At 41.0% G+C, this 19641-nt stretch overlaps 1 protein-coding gene across 1 annotated transcript; it reads right to left on the bottom strand.

The window, feature by feature from the left end:
* Window positions 1-2242: 2242 nt before the first annotated feature.
* ppm1kb (protein phosphatase, Mg2+/Mn2+ dependent 1Kb) lies at window positions 2243-17777 on the bottom strand. The gene is made up of 7 exons (XM_083634816.1): window positions 17660-17777; window positions 16055-16583; window positions 15789-15889; window positions 14001-14166; window positions 8647-8791; window positions 6589-6723; window positions 2243-5341 (listed from the first exon to the last, which is right to left on the bottom strand). The coding sequence occupies exons 2-7, from the start codon at window positions 16522-16524 to the stop codon at window positions 5210-5212; spliced, it is 1149 nt and encodes a 382-aa protein (XP_083490942.1). The 5' UTR covers window positions 16525-16583; window positions 17660-17777; the 3' UTR covers window positions 2243-5209.
* Between the last annotated feature and the right edge of the window lie 1864 nt (window positions 17778-19641).

Below are 19641 nucleotides of genomic sequence, written 5' to 3'. Positions count from 1 at the left end.
ACCGCTAGGAGTTGTGTAGTGTGAATAAAAGCCGGTACCAACTATAAGTCTCCTGGTTCCTGGACGAATGCGTGATTCGTTACAGTATGTAGCCTACTGTATGTATTTATGTATGTATCTATCGATCGATCTAGGCTATATGCCTTCAGAAAGTAGGCTATTCCACTCTCTTGACCTTTCCACATTTTGTGGTGTTACAGCCTCAATTCAAAATGGATTGCACAAGGCTTATTTATTTATATATATATATTCATTTTTATTATTCATTTATTTGTTTATTTATTTATTTTTGCCACTGAGCTACACACAATAACCCACAATGTTAGTGGACGTAGCACGTGGGAGGATCACGGTATTCCCACCAGTTCCCTTCCACCCCGACCAGGCGCCCCGACCGACCAGAGGAGGCGTTATTGCAGCCACCAGGGCACATATCACCAATCCGGCTTCCGTCCCCCAGACACAGCCAATCGTGCCTGTATGGATGCCTGACCAAGCCTGAGGTAACATGTCGGTGCGAACCTGCGACCCTCATGTTGGTAGGCAGGGAATCTACCGCTACACTAACTATGCGCACTCGATTCCTAGGCTCGCCCGCTGTGCGGGCTTGTCAGCTCGCCCGCAACATGGCCTCGCCCGACCTGCAGCTCGCACGCCCTATTGGCATGCAGAGCGCACAATTACTCAACTTCGCATCACTGATGACATCACAATTGCTCGAATGACCATCACTGATCACATCATGGAATGCTCGAGTGACATCACTCAGTGCACAATTGCTCAACTTTGCATCACTGATGATGTCAGTGAGTGATCAGTAGTGAGAGAAAACTAGAGTCTGCACATTACCTATAGACTTCACTTCCAGTTTATTTGTAGAAGATTTACATTCGGTCATGGCGACCTTCATCAGAATGAAGCAGGAAGTGACAGAACACTAATATAAATAGGTCAGTCATGACAACATCATCAGTGAGGTCATAAAATAAGATTTTCATTACGACATCATCAGTGATGTCAGTCTCGAAACAGAGGCCGTTGCCTAATGCGGTGGGCAATTTTACTGGTGACATCATCACTCAAACTCCTCACCACTCTCAAACATCTCCACTGTCAGTCCCTACAAGTAGTCCACCTCTTCCTCTGGATCCACCTTTACCGGAGTGTAGCATCAGTCAGCACCAGTCTTGGGTTTCTTGGCTGGAGCAGCCTCAGCAGCTTTTCTGGCCCTGGAGGCCTGCTTTCGCTCACTGGAGGCCTGCTTTCGCTCACTGGAGGCCTGCTTTTGCTCAGCATCAGTCTTGGGTTTCTTGGCTGGAGAGGCCTCAGCAGCCTTTCTGGCCCATGGAGCTTGCTTCTTCTCAGCAGTAGTCATAGCCCTTTTCTCAGGAGCTCGAGTTGATGATCCTGAGGTATCTCGTAACAGAGGTAAGTCACAAGCGTTGCAGGTGCAGGACAGATGATCAGTAGTGAGAAAAAAGTAGAGTCCGCACACTGGGTAGAGTCCACACACAGAGCATAGGTGATGTGACCATCACTGATGACATCATCGAGTGCTTGAGTGACATCACTGATGATGTCAGACATTGTGACATCATCAGTGACATTGCAATTGCTCGAGCGATTATCACTGATGACAGATCATGGATGTCATATAATGCAAAAATGTCCCTTTGCAGTGACACCCCAAGTTGAGTTGGGGTGTAACCCTTACTACACTGTAGAGAGGCATGGAGTCTCCATGGTTCACTAGGTCAGCTCCATGTAACATAAGTATTCAATGACTGCAAAAAATTCTAGACTAATTCATTAAGCCTTTGAAATGTTTACTGCAAGTTATAATTCCATCAATTAACATGACAGTAAAACAAATGTATTAAAGATGAATAAATGAAGTTTACAATCAAGATATTTTCTATCTAAAATAATAAGAGAATATCTTCATTTACAGAACCGAAGTTCATACGCACTAAACACTAATTCAGAAGTCACCAGCCAAATGTCTATCCAATCCAAAGGAAATGTACAAACTCAGGCATTCAGAAACACATGCAGATAGTGTGAATTCCATTCCATCTTGTGATGTGTTCTTATCAATAAAACAATAAATAAAACATGATCTGAATTACTCAAGCCGTTTCTTTATGGGAAGAAATTAATTATGTATGATTTTATTTTTACGAAGCATGGCTCACCATTTTGACACAAAACTATATTTGGGACGGTTTCATTAGTGCAGGAATAGTGTAGGATTGTAGCATTGTGCAGCGTTAGTGTATTTCATAAATAATTCCCAGTGATGTAATTTGTGCATGAATGACATCACTGGTCCACAACTTAAATCAACATTTCACACATTCTCGTACATATCCGCACACCCACTTTAACTAATACAACAGTCCTTTTGATACATGTTTTTTTTATTTGGAGAACTGTGTATTACTTGACTCACAAATAGAGTGTCGCAAGCCATTGCAGTACTAGGAGTCTGGCTGAAGCAGTACACATATAGGTCCCAGGAACAGGTCGGTCTAGAGATGAAGCCAGTTGCAGTGAGGCTGCACAATATAAACTTAACATATTATACTAACTTTAACAGATAAGGCTTGTGAGGAGCATGTGTAGAAAGTAAAGAAAACCCCCTTATTACGGCTCAAGGCTTCATTCTACATGTGAATGAGGGGAAAAAAACAGTATTTACAAAGTGTTTGAGGGTTGCACATCTGCAAGAGTCTCACAAATACAACAGGTATTGTTCACATTTTAACAGCACACTGACAAATAGAAAGTGTTGCATTTCTTCAGCTTCAACAAGCACCAACAACAAAAGCTCATACCAAGAGTGAACAGAAACTGTGCAGTCAATTTGACTGCTGAAGCCTTCCGTACATTATACAACTTTAGATCAACCAAGACAGGAATAGCTTCATTTGCATCCATTTCCCGCGGCAGCACTTGATTGTATTGTGTAGTCATGGAGGGCATTTAAGCAAAACATTCACATGTCAAGTATGGTTCTGAGCTGAGCAATCCGTTTCTTTAGTGACACTTTAAATGTGCTTTCCTCTTTGACTGAAATACAAGTGATGGAAAGAGGGAATTGTTGATTGTTTCCGACTGAATTACATGCGCCATGAAGTTACACGTTTGATTCTCAGCTTTACAAAACACAAGCGCAGTGCACAGATTTGCTAAGTATTCTGATACGTGAGATATACTTAAGCCATGTAATTCAGTAAATGTAACACAGAGAACTGTCAGTTTTCCTGATATTATTAAATGTACATAAATATAATTATTTACAAAACAGATACAGTAAAAGGACATTGCTGTACCAAAAGCACTTATAAGTACACTAGCAAAACCTGTCTTAAATCAGCACAGATAAACCCTGCTGCAAGAGCGGACAATGTTCAAGGAACAATGTGATAAACTGTGTCTATAAATGTCCGATTGATCATCTGGAATGCCATGTTCAAACAGCATTAGCTGGCTCCATTCACATAGCCTACAGTAAGCCACTATTTCACCAGATCACAGACATCAGGTTTATGCACATTTATCCCCAACCCTCAAGCTTGTGCAATTGGGTATCGATGCAATCAGTGGTCCTTTTGTACAATTTATCAATACTAAAGGCCAAGAACAGTAGAACCTTGTTTAAAGTGATAATCTCAAAGATGTTCATGTAAATAAATGTGTGTTAAGTCACTATCTATCTGATAGTGACTTAACACAATGCTGATTGAGCCTATGGCCTATTGATACAGGGTGGGCAGAGCTAACACAATATACTAGTAGTTACTGTAGGTTACTGTGGGTTCCCGACAACTCTTGTGTGAAGTAGGATAACAAGCTATGGCTGAACAAACTGAGTAATGTCACTTATGCAACACTTTTTGGATCTCACCTGCAATTGTACTCATCGCCATAGGTGTCACCCAAGAGAACACAACTGAAATCTTAGAGATTATGACTTTAAGTGAACCACTTAGCAATGGAGATCAATTAGTAGAATGAAACATTGAAAACTATTGAAAGTTCACAATCCAGGTCCGCAACATTTTTAAATTTTAAACATGCATCCATTGTCAATTTACTATACAGATTGGTGGTGTAGCTTAAATGCTTTGATCCAAAGGGGACAAAAAGGAAACACCAGCAAATCCCATACAATCACTTATAAGAATATATTTTCTCAGACACTTCTCTTGTTCACGGTTTGTATTCCGGTTGTTTCAGACATTTGAGGTCCTGACTGACAAGGGTCTTATATGTAAAACAAAGTGGCTTTATCAGTGTATTAGAGCCAGATGAGTGGGGTGGCTGTGGTACAGGAGGTAGAGCGGGTCATCCACCAATCAGAAGGTCAGTGGTTCGATCCCCGGCTCCTCCAGTCCCCATGCTGAAGCGCTGCACCAGCACCCTGCCGCCATCGGTGTATGAATGTGTGTGTGTGAATGTAGGCATATTGTAAAGCGCTTAGGTAGACTAGAAAAGCGCGGTCAATTTACCATAAGTGCGACAATTTTGTATTTCCCTATGAAAAATCCCAATGAAATGATACATTTGCACATTTCAATGAGCTATATTTCCACACTCCCCTACGTACAGTATGTACTACTAGCCTTAACACTGAGAAATGGTCCAAACTAAAAGTCTGCAGACTTAAAAACAATTGATTAAAAAAAAAAACAGGTGCACTATGTTGTGGCGAAAATGCACTTGATTTCAAATTACCTTGAAAATAAAAAAGTGCAATTTTGGAGAAGTATAAACACATTCTTGATGACATGATAGAAGTCACAAACAGCTAAAGCAGCGCAGGCTACTATTTGTTCAATTACTCCTTGCATGTGATCATGAATGTTCAATGACTGCTTACATGTCATCATGAAATACCTGTCTGCCATTCAGAAATGTCTACATTATAAAGCACCTATGAGGTCAGTGGCTTCCTAGTCAAATAAAACCTCATATGAAAAGGACGTGTTTCATTTAGTGCACATTACCGAGGCTAATAAATACCATGCTACTTTAAATAACATGTTGTATCCCTAAGGCATGAGTTGTCACCTGGTCAAACTGCACTCTTCATAATGTATCCAGATGGGCACCATTGTTCAAAGACTGTATTGCACATGAATGAGGTCCACGGACCGCACCTTTCCATCTCGCACCGTCGACTACGCCCAGCGGCCACTGTCGACTATGCCCAGCGGCCACTGGCAACAAAGTTTCGGCTGAAGGAGAAGGTCGTGTCTGAGCTCTTCTGCTTGCCCCAGGCATTGAAGGGCACCACGATAATTGTGCTGTTGTCTTCGGAGCCATACTGGAGAGCCTGAGAGAGAAGAGAAACGGAATGCATCTGAAGAGCAGTGATCTGGAACAACCTTGACAGGATTCTATTGACGTTTCTATACGTTCTATTGAGGAATTCCCGATTGTTTTAGAGATGGCACGTGTTTCATCAGTGGTGTGTGCAACTTGCAATTAAAACACAAGTATAAATAAAACAATGATGAATGTAGTTTTTGATTGATTTTGTGATGAATGTGTACTCATTCAGACTTCCGAGCAGTTTGTACCATCGCGTATCACCTTTTATTTCTATATAAAACTAGTCCAAGAATAAAAACAGAATTGTACGTAATTGTCAGATATCTGTGTTGAATCAATGAATATTTAACACACAGCATTATTAATCTATAAACCTAGTGCAAAAAGAATAACTTTGGAGCCCCCCAGGGGTCACCTGCTAAACCATGCACACAGATTTGTAATATCTAAGTTGATAACATCAAAGATGGACTTTTAGGCCTATATACACAGTGAGCCAGAGCCATTACACACTGCTTGGCATACAGTGAGCTGTAATAACCTTTAGGCACCTAGAGCATATTATGTCAACCATAACCATTGATTAATCTCAAAATAAATTAAATTATGATCTGATCCTATCTCAGTGACGTGTGTATTTTCACCAGCCTTCATAAACTTTGTTTCCATATTTAATTTCAACTGTGCTACACTGGAATTGGTAAACGGAAAAAAAACTTGCTCACATTCCATTGGTAAATGTAAAACATTTTGTTTCGCTGAATATGATTGGACAAAATGAATCAGTGGATTTTTTTTTGGTGCGAATCGAAAACGGCCATATGCCGGAAATCAGGCACCTGGCCTGAGGTCTGTAAGCCTTGCTGTAAAAGTGCTACTTTGACCGCTGCCTGTGAATGGAGGCTGTGGTTTATTTTTTAGTCATTAAAAAAAACATTGGGGAAAATGAAATGCAGCTGTCCAGTTTAAGTTGAGACTACATTGTGAACACACTTTAGAACCTTGTTGTGTTATTGTCAAAACAGCATGTCATCATATTTTTGCACCTGGTCCATTTCCATCACCAATTTCATATGCAGTCTGGTTATGAAGTGGTAAAATAAGTGCAATAAAATAAAGACAGAATCATCTGATACCCTGTAAAACCCAAGATAAGTGCCCTACCTGGTCAGATATCCTCTGTAAAACCCAAGATAAGTGCCCTACCTGGTCAGATATCCTCTGTAAAACGCAAGATAAGTGCCCTACCTGGTCAGATATCCTCTGGGCGGCCTCTTTGGGGTCATGGCACTGGTTGATGACATCACAGATCTCCTGGCTGTTCATGATGAAGTTAATGCCGTCTGTGGTCAGTGCCAGGAACGAGTCATGGACAGGGTGCAACTGAAGAGGGGGCAAGGAATATTTTGCTTTATTTCCAACATTTTAAAATTCATTCTGGTTGCATTTATCATTATATCTAATCAACTCATCTGGTGGACATTTATTTTTTATTCCAAGTGGCACTGAAGCAGTACTCATTTTAGGGGAGTTATTAGTTATTATAAAACGGATAGTTCCGGTTCTTGATTGTAATTGTGATTGTGACTCTAGAACAGGGGTCACCAACCTTTTTGAGGTCGAGGGCTACCTGAAGGGTAGAGAGTCATGTGGGGGGCTACCTGTTGAAATTTGCTCGATTTACCTTTAAATAATGAGTATTATGCATTTAATCGAGACATACACTCTTTTCTTTCACTGTTGTGAAGAATAACTCTTCCTCCCACTCCTCGTGAAATTGGTAATCTTTTTTCTTTCACTTTTCTGCCATTGTTCTTGCTTTCCATCATTTAGCTTAGCCAACTGATATAATCATTGGCAGCTGGCAGTCGCACTGTCGCAGAGTGAATGACGTAGTGACGTAACGTAAAACTAAACTTTGACCCCAGCCCAGGTGGATCAAAATAGTGAATCAATAATTAATTATACACAGACAATAAATTATAAACGGACAATAAACGTTTTTAAAACGTATGCATTGTTAAACCAATTATTTTCTACATTTGTGTGTTATTGTGGGAAGGGAGGAGAAAAACAAATAAAAAATAATTTTTTCTGATTATATATTTTTGTTTTTTGTTTTGTTTTTCCTTTCTTTCCCCTGTGTCTGAGCCTGTTTGTCTGTTTTGTCTTGTTTGTGTAATTTTTTTTTTTTTTTTTAACATTTTTCTGAACGTGGCCTGCGGGCGCCACAGCGCCACCCCGCGGGCGACCAGGTGCCCGCGGGCACCGTGTTGGCTACCACTGCTCTAGAAACACACACCTGTGACCAGATCACAATATTACTGCGTCAGCTTAGCTAACGTTAGCTAAGCCCGCTGCCTGTAACAATGGTCGTAAGCCTCAAAACCCACTGAGTGACCAAAACATTAGCTAGTTAACCATTTCATGCGGCTAACGTTATCCTTGCAGCTAAGCTAGTACGGAGGGAATACTGTTTCCAGCATACATGTAACTTGTGCTGTTTTTCCGGGCGTATCTCCAGAATCCGATGACGTGCGAACGTTGACTGACTGGAGGGGAGGCTTGAAGTACAACATTGCTTGGCGGAAGAATATTGCATTTTTTTGTTGCTCAAACCTTATCCGGGGAGGCTATTATGTAGTACATTATGTACCGTAGTTATGTAGTAACCGTTTACAACAGCTAAGAGGTGTTCTAAGGCACGGCACAAACGGTGTGCCTTAGAACACCTCTTGGCTGTTGTAGGATCACTGTAAATCACGGCCTCTCTGCTGAAATTACAGATTAGATTAAACCGTGATGAGCCTCATGGGGAAAGTGGGCCGTTGCAGTAAAGTAATAAACATGAAGGTAATAAACTAAAAAACATATTGAACAAAACACAGCAAATAAATAAATAATGATACAAGTCTTCACTGACAGGTTGAAGTGGACATGCAAGTTTGCATTGCAAGCTATTCACATTGAGAGTCCAAAAATATGTCCTGGTTCATATCCACAGATACAAATACGATCGCATGGACGTTTGTTAAACACCTTTGTTGTGCGGCCATGTTGTCATTATGCTACTGATCGAAATAGCAAGCACTGCCTCTAAAATCAGCAAAACGCCAAGGCACACGTCCCCGTGACACACTTGTAGTTTAGGAGCTCAATTTGTCACTGCCCCATCTCTTCAATGCTATAAGCTGGTACAAAGTAATACAGTGTTATAAGTCCTGCTAAACTGACCCTAAAACACCCAAAGGACAAGATTTATAATATTTCCCAGAGTTGTGACAGGATCCAGTTTCAGACACCTACCGAGATCCTCTTGGTCTCTGGCTCGGCGATTACACCCATGTTCTTCAGGTCAAAGTCTCCGATGCTGCGCGTCATGGCCAACCTGCCGTTGACGTGCGGCTGCCCCAGACTATTCCAGGTCACAAAACCTCCACTCTTCTTTATCCTTGTGCATGACAGTACATGGGAGAGAGGGAGGTAGACAATAAATTACTTCAGCAGAGAGAAGGAGAGAAATGTTTTTATATAAATTATTACATAATCTAATCTCAAATAACATGCTACTGATGATACTCAAATCAGAAAATGGGAGTATTAAGTATTGGAAGGAAGATTCCCCCCCACACTGAATCTGATTGCCTGAAATATATAATTCAAAATGTAAATGTGTTTTGAAGCTTGATGTGATTTATTTATTCATTCATTCATACAGTTTACCTTGTGAATTTAATGCCAAAAAAAGACTTTCTTTGATACCAAAACAGAAGGGAAGGAGTGCTGCTTAGGGTCCTTAGTGTAGAATAGACAGGTGCTATAGAGGGTATGCATGTGATGTCACAGAGGCAGAAGTTACTGTGGGGTCACGCCCACTGAGTGACAGCAAGACTGAGCTTGAATGCAGTAATCAGCCTAGATAACTGACACCTGCTGCTCAGGGAGGAACTTGACACTCATTTTGACACTCATTCCCGATTGAGGGGGCGTGTTCCAGTGGGTGTGCATACCCTCTATTGATGTAGGGCAGTGGTTCTCAACCTTTTTACACCAAGTACCACCTGAGAAATTAGTTGGCTCTCCAAGTACCACCATATGACCAACTTTAAAATACAGTCTATTTAGCTGCACAGTTTACACAGGAGGCACATTTATTCCTAATAACATTATTGTTAACTCATGTCAGCCACACAGAACTAGCAAACTCTTCCACACAATTCTCATACAATGCAATTGTATGAGATTTAGGAACAAAATAAAAAATTGTTTCTGACGGACATTACTACCTGTTGCGAGTACACTAACGTTACAAGCAAGAAGCTATTGATTACAAGAAAGCAGGCATGTTGCAAAATTCTCATAGAATTCTCATACAATGCAATTATCATACAATACACCTCATAGCCGTATCATTCTCACACAGCAAGTGAGAAAATGTTGAGCTTTATTTCAGCAAATGTACTTCAAACACTCCCTTTCTCACTCACACACACACACACACACACACAGCAAACAACTGTACTTAAAAAATTCAAACACACACATACAGAGCATGTTGATGTCCATTGACAACTCACATAAGCCTAATGTGAATTTTGATTGATTGATTCCAGCCTTTCTCGCACAGATATGTGGTCGCAAAAGGAAGGAGAAAGCACACCGCTTTGTCAGACAGGGCAGGGTATTCTCTGCATTGTTTTATCCAAAAGTCCAACAACTTTCTGAAAGCAGGCTTCAGTGTTTCGTCACAAGACAACTCTATTAAATTCTCCTGCTCACCCTGCACTGTTGCCTGGGCTCTTCCTCCGTCCCACCGCAGCTGAATCCAACCCAAACCTAATGTAACTGGAGTTGTATTTGCGCACTGTTTTGCCTCCCCACTTGCGCTGCTGACGGAGCCACTAGCAGCACATGTGACACACGGTCCAGCGCTGCCAGCGCCGGCGTTATCACTGGAAGGCATGTGGCTGCAAACCGCTCTTGCGGTCGTTTCACTGACCTGTCCTCCTCGTTCACTTGTTGAACTTCATTGTTGCGGGACTCCTCCACACGTCTCTTTCCAGTTCGTTTTCAGCCAATTTTGCAACATGCCTGCTTTCTTGTAATCAATAGCTTCTTGCTTGTAACGTTAGTGTACTCGCAACAGGTAGTAATGTCCGTCAGAAATAATTTTTTATTTTGTTCCTAAATCTAAAAACAACAACGTGGAAGTTATTTTAAACCCTATTTAAATTCTCAAGCTTATTTTCATTAATAGTAGCTTAGTATTTTGATAGTATTACTGTAGGCTACCTGTTTTAAAGTTGGGTTTATTTCACATAAAAAACATTGAGATTCCAGGGATCCCTCTAAGTACCACCAGCAGGGGGGCGCAAGTACCACCGGTGGTACGCGTACCATAGGTTGAGCATGACTGATGTAGGGAACAGCCGAGTCAGAATAATAAGAATGCATGGGAAGTCTTTGTAAATATACTACAAGATCCAGTCAATAACAGTAATTCCGAGCAGAAAAGTTGCAATGGCATATACAGTATACTGTATATATATGGGAGGCACTATTGGGCAGAGTCATAACACATGATCACTGGGTGATAAAAATACAACACCTGCTGCCAGATGGAACCATACTACATAAAGGTCAGGAATCCTAGACTCAAACAATCAATCAACAGTTGTAGACCTATCAAGTATATTTATATATAGAACTACAGGCACTGCTTAAGACAGGTGCACTTTTACATATAATCTTGCTTTAGTGCAGCTTAAGTAGATTTTGTTTTAATCTTTTCACCCATTTATTTCATTTGGAAAAAACTGCCTCACTAGCAGAATTGTTATGTTACACATTTCTCGATATTACTCAGATCTGAGCAATATTTGCAACATTCAAAATGGTTTTCATTTCACACTTACTCACAAATCAGATACCATGAGCCATATCTTACGCCCAGTACAAGTGCAGGGGCAAGGGCAAGCGTTATCTTTGCTAGTTTCTAGCACTCAAAATCTCCCTTTTTGTCCTTTTAATTACCACTGGGTCGCAGAAACATGTCTTTTTGATGTACTGACCCAGAAACATGTCTTTTTGATGTACTGACCCAGTGGTAATTAAAAGAGAAAAAATATACTTTTGAGTGCTAGAAACTAGCAATTATACTGTAACACTTGCCCTTGCACTGGGCGTGTCCATTCAATGTGTTAACAGATTTGTTTACCTGATGAAGGTCTAAGGACCAAAACGTATCAAATAAAAGTTTATTGCTAGTAAAGGACAGTGTGTGGAAATCCTCGCTTCTCTTCCCTTTGGACTTCTCCTGCTATGCACTTGTCTACAAGAAATTTAAGGTGTGCATTAGAGGTTGACATTTTTTTCGGGAGTCACGGGATTCCCGTGGGATGGGACGTGAGTCATTTACACTATTCATCGCGTGATTTGGACAGGGCAGGAAAAAAGGTCAACGGGAGCAGGAATCATGACAACAATAGACCAGTACACATGCAGTTCTGATTTGAAGAAATGTTATTTTTTTTTATTTTTTTTCCTGGGTGCTGGTTGTTGGCTGGTTGCAGGCAGACACCTGACTGTGCGTGCATGATGCGTGAAAAAAATGGGAGCAGGATGGGTCGGGAGTCATTCTACCGGGATTTGGACGGGACAGGATTTTTTATTCTGGCCCGGGATTGGGATGGGACAGGAGTATTTTTGTGGGAGTGGGATGGGACAGGAGTGAAAAACCACTCCTGTGTCACCCTCTAGTGTGCATTAGCCTCTAACGCACACATGGGCAAAAACCTGTGTGGCCCGCGATGGAATTGCAAAAAAAAAATATATACATATATATATATATATATATATATATATATATATATATATTTTTTTTTACACACACAGTGCACCTGAACGCAACATGCAAGATACCCGCTGAATACGTGTCCAAATGTTCATGTCATATTCTGGCCAATACTCCACTTCTGTTGGAATATGGAATATCTTTCAATAATCTTTATGACTAAAAGGCTACATTGAAGTAGAAATTTAAATAACTCAAATAACTCATTGGTTTTGGATTTATTTAGCTTCAAGACTGCATTTTTGTTCGTGTGACCCTCAACACAGGCTTTGATCATCCCGGGACACTTACTGATACTTATGCTTAAATTAACCCACTCATATTCTGATTTATTTCAAGAAAAACATTTCAGCTAGTGGAAATTCTAATTGGCTGGTAACTTTAAAATCTAGCAGCCATATTGGCAGGTGGTCAAAAAAGTTAATTTCAAGCCCTGAGAGCAGGTGGTGACATAGGAGTGAGTGAGAAAAGGATCAAATATTGGTGGTTAAGACTGAATAATGACATCACAACTGTTCATTTAAAATGAGTTATTCCTCTAAACCTGGCTTCAAATGCACCAAATTTTTCTTGCTGGCGCCGTTCGGCCCTCAGCAAGACCTGGTAGCGAGGACATTTTTTGTGGCCCTCTCTATCATCAAAGTTACCCATCCATGGGTTACAGCATACATGGGCAACATACGGCCCGCGGGCCGTATGCGGCCCGCGGGCGCCCCCTGTGTGGCCCGCGATGGAATTGCAAAAAAAAAAAAAAAAAAAAAATTTTTTTTTTTTTTACAGTGCACTTGAACGCAACATGCAATATACCCGCTGAATAAGTGTCCAAATGTTCATGTCATTCTGGGCAATACTCTTCTGTTATAGCATTTCAGTCTGAAATATGGAATATCTTTCAATAATATTTATGACTAAAAGGCTAAAAGTAATCTCATGTGTAAGAAATGACTGTTCTACATTGAAGTAGAAATTTAAATAATTAACTTGTTGGTTTTGGATTTATTTAGCTTCAAGAGTGCATTTTTGTTCTTGTGTGACCCTCAACACAGGCTTTGAGAATCCCGGGCCACTTACTGATACTTATGCTTAAATTAACCCACTCATATTCTGGTTTATTTCAAGAAAAACATTTCGGCTAGTGGAAATTCTAATTGGCTGGTAACTTTAAAATCTAGCAGCCATATTGGCAGGTGGTGAAAAAAGTTAATTTCAAGCCCTGCAGGGAGAGCAGGTGGTGACATAAGAGTGAGTGAGGAAAAGGATCAAATATTGGTGGTTAAGACTGAATAATGACATCACAATTGTTAATTTAAAATGAGTTATTCCTCTAAACCTGGCTTCAAATGCCCCAAATTTTTCGTGCTGGCGCCGTTCAGCCCTCAGCAAAATCTGGTAGCGAGGACATTTTTTTGTGGCCCTCTCTATCATCAAAGTTGCCCATCCATGGGTTACGGCATGACAATATTTGTTCGGCCCCCGGCAACAATCTGGGTTTCTCATGTGGCCCCCCATGAAAAATAGTTGCCCACCCCTGGGTTACAGCATGACAATATTTGTTCGGCCGCCGGCAACAATCTGGGTTTCTCATGTGGCCCCCCATGAAAAGTAATTGCCCACCCCTGCTCTAACGTCAAGATTTGAGCTCCAACAGGGGGGAAAAAAGAAGAAGAAAAAATAAAGAAAATCTAATTTTTGACATTTGTTTCCAGGGTTTTCATGTGCGTACAATAAACCCTGGTCTGTTTCATGCCTCTACCCCTTTGTGATTCATGTCCCTTCGTCACCATTTACAATGTGCGCGTGGGTGTACCTCTCTTTCTCGTCCTTCCTCTCAGGAGTGTGGTCGACAGTGAGTTTAAGGGCCTTGGCCTTGCGGCACAGCATGGCGCGGCTGTCGCCCACGCTGGCCACCACCAGCTCAATGCCGTCCCTCAGCAGAGCCACTGTGGCGGTGGAGCCTGCGTTCATCCCAGGTGCTACAGAGACATGGAAGAGAACATGAGACACGGCACGTGCCACAAGAGGTGCACACAGAAATTCACAGATAACATACACATACGTACAGTAACATACACACATTCCAAACATATGCATAAACACATGGGTGGGATGGGGAGGGGTTTCTCTCACTCGGTGTCTCACATACACACATTCTAACATATGCATAAACATATGGGTGGGGCGTCATACATAGGGAACTTAGCTAGAGGATACATAATAAACAATAGAGACAGTCACACATGCAGGTGGAACTGTTTCAGCACAGAGTTGAGGTCCAGAGCAAATTTTAAACAGGGTGCCGTCTTAACTGGGCTCAATTATTATTAATGTTAATGACTGACAATAGCACATCAGTGTTGGGCTTGCTAGTCAAAAAAGTAACGCATATACATATATATATACTGTATATATATATATATATATACACAGTATATATATATATATAAAATTATGTTTCCTTGACACCTTAAAATTGTCGATTACATGCTCTTATTTGGTGTATTTGAATGATTTGGCTTCAATCTTATATTTAGGAAGAGATAACAAAACTAAATAATTACTTTTTGATTGGTAGCTAATTATTATTGCAAACATTGAAATGGTCATTTGTACACTAGTGCAGGGGAAAGTAACATGGTGTTGTAACATCGAACTCAGTAACATGTTACCACCCAACACTACCAGTGCTTGGCAAATGGTATTTCAGCAGCTGAAATAGAATAACTTTGTAAATAACACTACACATATCTACACTGAACTTTTTCCCCTCTCCAAAGAAAAGAGATAAATAAGACCGTTTTCTGGAGAATTTAAGGAAGGTGTTTCTTCTTTTTTTCCATATTAAACATAGTGCATTTCATTGACTGGATCTGTCACTGATATAACACACACATCTTATACATTTCAATCTGAAGCACTGTCTCACAAGAAGCTTAGCATATACTTGGTGAGAGAAAAAGAAAGGGAAGAGAGAGAGGAGTGAGAGAAAGATAGGGAACCTTCCAGTAGTCCAGGATCTAGGACCCGCTGGACTCTCCTTCAATATCTAGCCCCTCGCCTTCCACAATGGTGCCAAGGGCCTCCAGCTCTTAGCTGGGTCTGCAGCTGCCGTAGATAACATGCACACACACACACAGGCATATTGGGACATTTCACACAGCGTGGCCGTTTTGGTATACTAGCTACAAGGTATACTAGCTTCTAGATCAACAGATACCTTAATCAGAAAATATGTCTGATGAGAACTTAATTGAATAATGTCTATATGATGAGGGCAAACCTTATAGACATCACAATTTAATGGGAGAATATTTAATTTGTTTGAGGGAAGCTCGGCTCAATAAAGCACTATTGTCTGCTCTATTTCTAGTTAAGTTTATTGATCATCAATACTTAAACAACTCTAATAGCACTCTAACCAAAGTTTTAAGGTGACATATCTTATCTGTTAGGACAACCAAGGCTTCAAACGCCAAGTAGGATAAGTAGGATTACGTTTTGGAGGAAAAAGAAACAAAAAAAACAAAACAAAAAACAGTGTCATTAAATGTATATATACAGTATATTTATTACATACATGTGACATGAAAGAACCTACCATTTGGAGAGAAGTGTAAGTGCCTTGCAAGAGCTTTGTCTACTTCGAGGAAGGCTTTTGTTAACACTAATTCCAGATTAGCCTCCTCTGCCAAAAGGTTCCTGAAATAACAAGCAAAATAAGAACATACTGATCAGAATATCAATTGCAGAGGTATGACCTTAATTTGTTATCATCACATCCACCATTTTTCATGGCAGCAACAAATGGTATTAAGCCAGTTGCACTACAGTAGTTATCCCGTAGATTCCTTTCATTTCCCTTACTTGATGTATTTCTCCATGTATTTGTCACAAAAGTCAGCTGCTTCTGGCCCGCCGTGACCATCAAACACGGCAAAGTAGAGGATGTTATCCATCATCTGGGAGACCTGGAAGCGGTCCTCGTTCTCTCTACGCTGACCGATGAGCGAAGCACAGCCCACCTTGGACAGACTGACCTTGGGTATGGGCTTGCCGTAGCGGATGCTGGGCGGCAGCAGGATGGGCTCATCAATACGGTTGTCCCAGATGCCAAATGAATCCCAGGTGGTGGGACGGCCACTGCTATCCGGGTCAAAGCGCGAGTTGCTGGGCCGTAATCCTGAAGGGCAGTGAAGACGCCTCTGGAAGATAGTGAATTGGAGGTGGCTGTCCTGTTGGAGTGGGAGTGGTACCAAGGCTGTGTGTAAAAGCCCAGTGCGAGCCATGTGAGGCCCACCACACCTTGCCAGGCGCACGAGACTGGCTGCTGACATCACCCTGACAGCAGAGCACGGGACAGGATGCAGAGGGAGAGTGACCTGCTGTCCAAACGCTAAAGAAAAGTAGGTCAGTTAGACTGGCAACAGGATTTTTTTTCCAAACTTTGTGTTTATTGTGCAAACTAAGTTAAACAAACACACAATCCACTTATTGCATACAACATTTTGTCCTTTTAAATTGTCCTAGATAAAAATCCAAAACTTGCAGAATTTAGGTTAACCCCAATTGTGACCTCTGTTTTAGACAGAAAGCTGACTGCATTCCTGTCTTTTTTCGTCATTGTTTATTATTCGTTTGAACCACATTGATAGTGATAATGACTAGTAACAACACAAAAGGAATTGCATGTTAGACATTAATTTTCTAGCTCAAACACGTGATTTAGGTAGTCTGGGGAATGGGAATGACAAATTTGAAATGAAGTAAAAGAGATCACAGCAAAACGCGCTAACAAGGTGTGCCAAATATGACACACAGGAATGACATTCTTTACTATAACGTTAATACTTTTACTTTACTTTGATCGTTTCATCTTAAGTAGTGTAATGTTACCCACGATATGAACTTTCTAGGTTTGTATGTGTCCAGAATTGCAACTAAATTACTTTTATATGATGTAAATTAATTCTAGCTGCAAATCTCAAATACAAGTAACGTTACTCTTAAACCACCTACAGCATGATGCAACTCCGACAGCGCTGATGCTAGAATGGATCAATCGGAGGGACCTAACCCCGCCTCTGACACTAACCCCAACGAATCATGACTCCTCATGTGCCTCCAACCGATCCATTCTAGCATCGGCCCTGACAGCCATAGCTGTTTGCGCTAACATTAGCTAACAGTTAACGCTAAGCTAACAACCTAGTTGCATCATAGAACTGTCCCGTGGCTGCAAATGCACAAATGATGTACCCTTATTTCATTAACAACATTTATATTGATCTAAATGCAGCATAATGCAATTGTGAATGAAAAAACAATCAATCCATTGTGCCAAGTTTTGTACTGCAACGTTAGCCATCGCTAGCCGAGTTGCTATATATTTAGCATTAGTAGTGCGCAGTTTGTGGACCATTACAGAGACCATTTACATGTTTTCCGTGTTGTATTCATTAGCAATCTTACCTCGATCGTTTTAGATGACTATTATTAATATGCGTTAATCTTTCAATAGCGATATAAAGCGTTACAGCTGAATGAAAACAGCCGCCGTCCTTGTTCCAGTGTTGAATCTCCAATGTTATCAAACAAGACAAGTGATGTTGACCGCGCGAATCAGAATGACAGAATCATCTACGCGTCCTTCACGCCCATCTTCTTCTTCTTCTTCTTCTTCTTTTTCTTCTTCTTTCGTGTTTTATGGCGGTTGGCAACCAACTTAAAGGTGCATTACCGCCACCAACTGGACTGGATTGTGGAACAGGGGATTCAAAACGAAACAAAACAAACAAAACCAAAAACAACTACCGGTACTCTTAAATTCTTGTGTCTACCCCAATTTCTTTAAGAAACTTAATAACATGCATATAAATGCTACCTGCTGTTTTCCCTAATAAACCTGGCAACGAAAAATCTTGATGTTTTGCCATTCTCAATGCCTGAAACATATTCCTTTCTGTATCGTATTTCCTACAGTGTAAAAGGATATGTTCAACAGTTTCTGGTTCGCTACAGTGTATACATTTCCCATCAGGGTGCTTGCCTATTTTATGTAATGTATGATTGAGAGCTGTGTGACCTATTCTTAAACGGGTGATAATGCTTTCTTCCCTTCGTTTCCAACCCACCCTCCTTCCAGCCCCAACCTGCCTTTGTATGTTATACAGATGTCTACCAGTGTCTTGACCATCCCAGTACTCCTTCCATACTGACTGCACGTATGATTTAATGAATGTCTTGACTTCAGCTTTACTTAAAGGAATGTTTATATCTACCTGTTTGATTCTTAGTGCTTGTTTGGCTAAGATATCCACCTGCTCATTCCCCTCCACACCAACATGAGCAGGGACCCAAAGGTAGCGTGTAGCTATGCCGTTCACCTCCAACCTGTACATTATATTGAATATTTCATTGATGATATCTGTTCTGAATGCTGATCTACCAGATTGTATGCTTTGTAGTGATGAAAAACTATCAGATGCAATAACTGTGTTGTTTCTTTCTCTCTGCTCCACCCACCTTAATGCTAATATAATTGCCAATAGCTCCGTTGTGTATACTGAAAGATGGTCCGACACCCTTTTCTAAGATCTCACCCTCTGGAATATATACTGCTGCCCCTGCACACCCGGTTTCTGGATCTTTGGAGCCGTCTGTAAATACAAACACTGAATCTGAATAATGCTGTTCAAAATAGCTCTGGACTACATAGGCCTACCACTTTGGAATTTTCTTTGCCTTGTCCTTTAATACCTGCTGAATGTTGAGGTCTACCTTCGGCAAGGGGAATAACCAGGGAGGAATCGAAGATATTGCAACTGTGGGGCTATATTGTAACTTACCCAATCCTATATGTTCTGCCTCTCCATTACCAACCCATCCAAAACTTGTGATATTTGACTCATTGTGTTCACAACAGTCCTTCAAAATGCTCTTGGCAGGATGTGTGTCACTATGACCCTGGAGATTAACCCAGTATGCTAGCATTAACTTTGCCCTCCTAATCCTCAGAGGCATGTCTCCCATCTCCACCTGCATTGCTGCCACTGGAGATGTTTTGAAAGATCCACTGCAGATTCTCAACGCCTGAGCTTGTAACAACTCTAATTTCTTGAGGTTTGACTCTGCTGCTGACATGTAAGCTACACACCCATAATCAAAGACAGATCTCATGAGTGCCCAGTATATATTTTGTAGTGATGTTCTACTTGCTCCCCACTCCTGTCCAGACAAACATCGGAGTATGTTGATGACCTTTTGACACTTAGTCTTAACTTTATCCAAATGAACTCTCCATGTGAGCTTTTCATCAAACCATACACCGAGAAATCTAATAACTTTTACCTGCTCAAGAGGTTGTTCATACAATTTCAGGGACATGGGCGCGATTTTATGCCGCCTTGAAAAACAAATTACCTGTGTCTTTGCTACAGACAATTTGAATCCCC

Source organism: Poromitra crassiceps (assembly GCF_964638095.1).
Source record: "Poromitra crassiceps genome assembly, chromosome: 4".
NCBI lineage: Eukaryota > Metazoa > Chordata > Actinopteri > Beryciformes > Melamphaidae > Poromitra > Poromitra crassiceps.
This window is presented reverse-complemented; position numbering and strand designations above follow the sequence as displayed.

Bases quoted from the DNA above. Each gene is read 5' to 3' on its own strand.
- ppm1kb (XM_083634816.1), bottom strand. From the start codon at position 16,524: ATGTCAGCAGCCAGTCTCGTGCGCCTGGCAAGGTGTGGTGGGCCTCAC. The intron at 14,167-15,788 runs GTAGGTTCTTTC...ATGTCTCTGTAG, and splicing joins CTTACACTTCTCTCCAAATG to CACCTGGGATGAACGCAGGC. The intron at 5,342-6,588 runs GTAGGGCACTTA...CTTCTCTCTCAG, and splicing joins CCCAGAGGATATCTGACCAG to GCTCTCCAGTATGGCTCCGA.